The sequence below is a fragment of the Poecilia reticulata genome, chromosome 11, assembly GCF_904066995.2.
Source record: "Poecilia reticulata chromosome 11, P_reticulata-male-v2, whole genome shotgun sequence".
NCBI lineage: Eukaryota > Metazoa > Chordata > Actinopteri > Cyprinodontiformes > Poeciliidae > Poecilia > Poecilia reticulata.
In genome coordinates this window covers 28,060,060-28,066,931 of record NC_088840.1, presented here as the reverse complement: position 1 = coordinate 28,066,931, position 6,872 = coordinate 28,060,060, and the positions used below count along the sequence as shown (strand labels likewise).

General features: G+C 59.9%; 1 protein-coding gene across 1 annotated transcript; it reads right to left on the bottom strand.

Moving 5' to 3' along the window:
* Nucleotides 1-3,917: 3,917 nt before the first annotated feature.
* LOC145553634 (uncharacterized) lies at nucleotides 3,918-5,525 on the bottom strand. Its single transcript, XM_081612374.1, has 3 exons — nucleotides 4,631-5,525; nucleotides 4,293-4,541; nucleotides 3,918-4,220 (listed from the first exon to the last, which is right to left on the bottom strand). Exons 1-3 carry the CDS (start codon nucleotides 5,474-5,476, stop codon nucleotides 3,933-3,935), a joined length of 1,383 nt encoding a protein of 460 aa, XP_081468500.1. The 5' UTR covers nucleotides 5,477-5,525; the 3' UTR covers nucleotides 3,918-3,932.
* Between the last annotated feature and the right edge of the window lie 1,347 nt (nucleotides 5,526-6,872).

The window sequence follows — 6,872 nt, the reverse complement described above, 5'->3', positions numbered from 1 at the left end:
TGTGCCTGGATGTCTCTGCCTGGATGTCCAGCCTGGATGTGTCTGCCTGGATGTCTCAGCCTGGATGTGTCTGCCTGGATGTCTCAGCCTGGATGTCCCAGCCTGGATGTCTCTGCCTGGATGTCTCAGCCTGGATGTCCCAGCCTGGATGTCTCTGCCTGGATGTCCCAGCCTGGATGTCCCAGCCTGGATGTCTCTGCCTGGATGTCTGTGCCTGGATGTCTCTGCCTGGATGTCTCAGCCTGGATGTCCCAGCCTGGATGTCTCTGCCTGGATGTCCCAGCCTGGATGTCTCTGCCTGGATGTCTGTGCCTGGATGTCTCTGCCTGGATGTCCCAGCCTGGATGTCTCTGCCTGGATGTCCCAGCCTGGATGTCTCTGCCTGGATGTCCCAGCCTGGTTCTGCAGGCCTGGATGTCTCTGCCTGGATGTCTGTGCCTGGTTCTGCAGGCCTGGATGTCTCTGCCTGGATGTCCCAGCCTGGTTCTGCAGGCCTGTATGTCTCTGTTGCTCCAGGCCCGGATTTCAAATTCGTACGGAACCTAGGCAAACTATATACTGGAAGAACCGGGCGAGTCCCAGGAGTGCCCCGGTGGTCTCCGATTTCGCCTAGGACGTTCCCCCGATTTTTAACGAATTTTTAAGTGATTTTCGCCAAAGCGGTCCCATTCGGTCCCCCGAAAAAGCGGTCAAAACGGACGGGAACCCTGGCATGTCATACCCCGATGGAACCGGGCGAGTCCCAGGAGTGCGCTGGTGGTGTCCGATTTGCTCCAGGACCTTCCTACGATTTTTAACGAATGTTTAAGCGATTTTCGCCAAAGCGGTCCCATTCGGTCCCCCGAAAAAGCGGTCAAAACGGACGGGAACCCTGGCATGTCATACCCCGATGGAACCGGGCGAGTCCCAGGAGTGCGCTGGTGGTGTCCGATTTGCTCCAGGACCTTCCTACGATTTTTAACGAATTTTTAAGCGATTTTCGCCAAAGCGGGTCCATTCGGTCCGCTTTCGCGGAAAAAAATGCACTTTTTCGGTAAAAACGCACCATGGCCCGATAGTCCGGAGTCCGGGGAACAGCCCCGTGCCATCCGTTTCCTTCTACCGCAAAGAACGACCGAGATATTAGCACCGGAAGGTCCGGTGCACACTAAAATGTCCGGTCTTTTTTACTTTCACTTTCGCCCATGAAACTCGCCGAGGGTATTTCGTCACCTTACCCGCAAAACACTGCCGGAACGATATGAGAGAGAGTTGGAAAAGAGGGACTTAGAAGAAAAATGGGAAAGTGAGGTCTTAGAAAATTATATTTTCGGAAACCTGGATGTCTGGCGAGCCTATCTAAGCAGGTTTCAGCCCTCTTTTCCCCCATTTTAGTGCATTTTGAGCGGTTTTAAAAAAAAAGTCTGCCTTTTCTCTGGAGAACCGGGGCTTTGGCCGACATGTCTCAGATTTGGCCGGTGAGTCTGCTGGGTCCTTCCGACGGGCCTGGAGGTTCTCTGGCTCGCCCCGGAGCTCTGTGGAAGGCAGGACAGAGCGGCAAGGACACCCTGGGCCCAGGCCGAAGGCGGTGTGCTCTGAGCGGACTCCGGTCCGCCCGGGGTCCCGCTGGAGGTCCTGGAGCTCCAGTGGATGTCTCCCACGCACACTTACACACACACAACCGACCGAACAGCACACGTGGCCTGCCATGAAGGGCTCCCGCCGGCCCTGGTGCTCTCAAGCACTGGCGCTTCGGCGAAGGGTTCCTCCAACCTTGCAGGTTCGCCTCTAGACCCGGGTACTGACAGTCTGTGGTACGGTACAAATGTGGCCTGCCATGAAGGGCTCTCGCCGGCCCTGGTGCTCTGAAGCATTGGCGCTTCGGCGAAGGGTTCCTTCAGCCTTGCAGGCCCGTCTCCTGACCCGTGCAGACGCGGGTCTGGAGGCATGTATGCCCGACCCCACCCGCTCCAGCCCGCGGTCGTACCATCGGTAGCGAGACCGAGACGTCCCGTCTGTCCCAGCCGTCTTTCACTGGTCCATCGCCGGTCGGTTCCAGTTGGGTATCGTTTGGGGTGGAACCGGCCTCCGCAAGCGGCGGTGGCTCCAGGAGATCATAGAGTTTCTCAAACCCTGACGACGCACGACCTTTCGAGATGCATGCCCCGCGCCTCGGAGCCGGAAGTCGGCGGGCTCTCCTCCGGATAAAGCGCGCACCCACGCGGTGCGTCGCCGGAGCAACCTTCCGTCACCGGCCTGCCTAGTAGCATATGCTTGTCTAAAAGATTGAGCCACTGAGAGACCAGAGCTGCTGCGGCGTTGGGTTGCGGGGCCTTGAGTGAGGCCCCGCTCTCGGCGCGTGGCTCTTGTTGGCTCTCGGTGGCTACATAACTAATTGCTGGGTCGAGGTTCTTGGGGGGGGGAGCGCCGCGGGGAAACGGGGCCGGCCAGTCCTCAGGGTCTGGCCGGGGCCGGCCACGCCGCTTCGGCGGTTGTGGTTCGACCTGAGCCCCCCGTCTCCCTCACACCGCTTTTCCCCCCTCCCCCGTACTTGATAGCAGATCCTCGGCGCGGGGGTCTCGGCGGCCGGATGTCGCGTCCGGGGCGGGAGCGGCGGAGCCTCGGCTCCGTCCGTCTTCCGGCCCGCCGCGGCGCACGACCGTTCTCCGCGCCGGGCTCCGGCCCGCGGCTGTGCTCTTCCCGCCCCATTTAACTGTTTGGGGGGTGGGATTTGTATCTGTCGCGGACCGGCTCCACCGACTTAGTCCGGGGCCGACCACCCGCCGAAGGCGCCCTCCGGCGCCGCCCGGCAGCCTCTGCTCCAAAGCGCTCGTAACCGTCGCTCCGACCCCGAAGGGCTTCGCGGGGCCGGACGGCGGAGCGAGCGTTGGAGGCTGCGTCGGGGCGGCGCCGAGCGCACGGCGAACCTACGGTGACGGCCCCAAACTCGGAACCGAAAACCCCCAGTGCGGGGACGCGGCTAAGCCCTGGCCGCTCTCCGCGCGCCGGCTGGTACCCAACTCTCCCCTCTCCCCCGGAGAGGGCACGGGGGGTTCAATGACTCGCCTCGGCGGCGGACCTTCGCCCTGTCGGGCGGGGGCCCTCGGCGAGTCGAGCGCCAGTCGGTCGCTTTTGTCAAACCCACATTCTCTGAGCTTTCCCTGAACAGACACACAAAAGCTCTTAGCGATGGATCACTCTGCCAGTGGTGAAGAGAAGTTCAGACCGTCGTGAGAGAGGGGTACCCACTGACATTCAAGAGATTCCCCCCTCGATCCTATCCTTTTTGTCGGCCGGCCTCCGTGGGCCCCACGAAAGGACCGTTGCCATACCAGGGGCACGAACTTCCTCCGGTTCCCAGGCGAGGGTGCAGGCCTCAGCTCGCCCCCCACAACCCTTCGGTTCCCGGTTCTCTCTCCCTTCCCGGTTCTCTGACCCTTCAGAGGCGATTGGGGGCCAGCGTCGGTCATCCGTGACCGGTGTGGGCCTGCCACACTCCGGTGTGGCAGACCTCGGCCCCCTTCCCTCCCTTGGTCTGGTTTGATCCTGCCCCACTAGGGGCACGAGCTTCTAGGCCCTGTGTGCTGGGGGGTTGGGGTCCGAGGAGGGGGACCACAGTATGTGTGCGCAGGTTCGGCCGGTGCCTTGCTGGTTACGGTTCTCTGACCCTCCAGGATGGAGAGGGGGCTGGCCGGCCTCTCGAGGCCGGCCAGGGCCCGTCACGCTCGGGCGTGTGGCGGGCCTGTCCCCTCTCCTGCCAGTCTCTGGGTCATCAGACCTCTCCAGGGGCACGAACTTCCAGGGCCTGCGTACTTCTGGGGCCGATGAGGTGTGTTTCAGTGTGGCTTCACTTACTCGTCTGGAGGGCCTGGTTGTATGGTTCTCTCTGCCCGTAGGTTTTCCCCAAAACACCCCAATAATAAAGCAGATTTAGCGGTAAACATTTAAATTCTTTATTGAATAGTTCCAGTGGGTGGCTCCGTCTCTGTAGGACTGCTTGATGGAGCCAGATCCCCCGAGGAGTCACCATCCGTAGCCAGTACACTGGCAGGACTAGCGGCCCTGGATCTTCCAGAGCTCGGAGAGGATTGGGGTGCTGTGGCTCGGTCGAACGCGTTCCGGATGTCAGCCAATTGCTCCGCGGTGAGATGGTTGGCATAGTACCGGTCCGCGGTCCTCGTGTCATGACACATGACCCTAGACAGTTGTCCCCTGACCTCGCTGCCGTGCGCATCCCGTGCCTGCGTAGAACCAGAAAATACATTTAAAAACAGAAAAGCGGGTGAGTTCAGAGCCGTTAATGGATCACTCACGTGGGTCGCTACCGCTGTCCTTAGATCGGTTACCGTGGGACGGCCCGGAAGTCCCATTGAGCTCCATGCACACGCCGCGTATTTGCTTAGCCGTCTTATACGCGTCTGTTGTGCGCTGAAAAACAGTAGCTTGCAGCGTGGTTCCAGCAGCCGGCGGACACCCATCCAACGTACGAACCACCCGAACTCGGCATGGCTCAAGAACAGCTGGGCGGCGCCGAACGCACGGTTCGTCTTGTGCCTCCTCACCTGAGGAGAGATCAGATTAGATTAGATTAGCTTCCCATGCCCGTTCCCCAGGTCTGGTTCTACCAGGTCTGGTTCTACCAGAAACTTACATTAATCACAAAGCCCGGAGCGCCTTCCTGGGCTTCATCAATCGCTTCCTGGAGCTCGTCGGCAGTCATGTTTGTCAAGACCCCTGCTCTGTGACCATAGACCGCAGAGAGATAGCAAGCTAGGTAACCATAGAACTGGTTCCGCAACTGGATGGTTGGCTGGTTCTCCAGCTTTCTTAGCAGGGAAGGGATTGTCGTCCTGGCCAGGGTCTTGCAGGTTCTCAGCTGGGTTCTGGTGACGGTCCGCCGTTCCTTGGAGCGCTTAACTTCGATCTGGTGGAGGGTCACCTCGGTGGCTATTTGGAGGAGGTCAGCCTTGACCGCTCTGCTGACGGCGGTGATCTGTCTCCGGGTCAGCCTGCATTCCCGCGGGGGTGTAGCGGCAAAGTAATCCATGAACTGGGACAGGTTCACCAGGTAAACTTTAACAGTCGTTATGGCTCTTTTCTTCAGCTTCAGTGCCTGCGGGAAGGCGTGGACCCGTTCCACGTCGTCCAGGAACTTCCAGGTGGGGTTGACCTGCCTGCCGTGTGCAATAAATGAGAGAAAGCTACGGACCCGACCCAGCTTGGAGCGTGCGTTCATCCTGTGCTGTGCGCTCGGCAGGGCACCCCGCAGATCTGAATGGAACTCTTCAAGGTAGCGCTCCACGGGTGGTGGAAACTTCCTTGGAGCAAATGGCAGCAGGGCAAGTCCTCTGACTGGCCTTGTGGAGGTTGATGTTGCAGGGGAATCAGAGTCGGTCTGGCCCTGCGGAGAAGCTGCAGGAGACGGGGCTCCGGTGGCTGCAGGAGACGGGGCTCCGGTGGCTGCAGGTGAACCAGGCGGAGAAGCAGAAGCAGGCATGGTGACAGCATGAGGAGAAGAGTCTGTACTTGAAAGCGGCCGTGGCGCCCTGCGTTGTGTGGGCCAGGAGACGACGACACGTCTGCGTCCTCTCCCTGCGACTCTGGAGCTCTGCTGTTCGGGTCTTGGGCATCCAGGCCGGATGCCAGCGGCGGGTCGGATCCGTGGAGCGAAGCTCTGCGATGGCGCGGAGAGTGGAACGCCACTGAAGCTGGAGAAGGAGGTCGCGTAACACCTGTGGCTCGAGGCGGTTGTGAACCCTGGATAGGTGTCTGTCCACCCTTGGACCAGAGTATCCGCAAGCCCTGACTGGGCAGGCCATCCCACGGATGTTCACCCGTCTGTGGGCGAAGGCTACTAGTATCTTCCGTTCAACAGGGTTTAAAATGCAATGAAAACGCTCTAAATGCTTGGGCAGCTGAGCAAACTTGCCTTGGCAGACGGGGCAGCGTGGTTGTTGGGGCATCTGGACACACGTCCTGCAGTAGAAACGTCCGGCAGAAGCGTTGTTGTCCGGAGAAGTTTGCAGCAGCGAGGGTGGAACGGGCAGCTGGGTCCTATTGAGCCTGATTGCGAGGCGGCAGCGGCAGCAGCAGCAGCAGGCGGGCAGGGCGCTGATTGCGCGATTGCCCCAGCTGCTCTGGCTGCTCTGAAAGCTCTATGCCTTACCAGGGGCACAAAAAGAAGTGATTGGGATTTAAACACCTTATGCGGAAAAACACTACCTGAATGAGAATAAAGGAAAGTCTGAAAAGTGGGTGATAGACAAAAAAATGACAAAGTGTTCCCAACCAACACTTAGAAATATTTTCAGACAACAGAAAAATGACAAAGTGTTAGTGGTGAATGGAGCCAGGGCCGCGAGTGGTGAATGGAGCCAGGGCCGCGAGTGGTGAATGGAGCCAGGGCCGCGAGTGGTGAATGGAGCCAGGGCCGCGAGTGGTGAATGGAGCCAGGGCCGCGAGTGGTGAATGGAGCCAGGGCCGCGAGTGGTTAATGGAGCCAGGGCCGCGAGTGGTGAATGGAGCCAGGGCCGCGAGTGGTTAATGGAGCCAGGGCCGCGAGTGGTGAATGGAGCCAGGGCCGCGAGTGGTGAATGGAGCCAGGGCCGCGAGTGGTGAATGGAGCCAGGGCCGCGAGTGGTGAATGGAGCCAGGGCCGCGACTACTGGCGCCCCGCCTCCAGTAACGAGTTAGGGCAGCGACTGCCGGCGCCCCGCCAATGTTTACAAGTGGTGAATGGAGCCAGGGCCGCGGTGAACGGTGCCAGGGCCCCGTTAAGAGTGGACAGTGTCCACAGACCATAAGGAGGGTTAGGGTTAGGTATGTGATGGTTACGGTTAGGTATGTGATGGTTAGGGTTAGGTATGTGATGGTTACGGTTAGGTATGTGATGG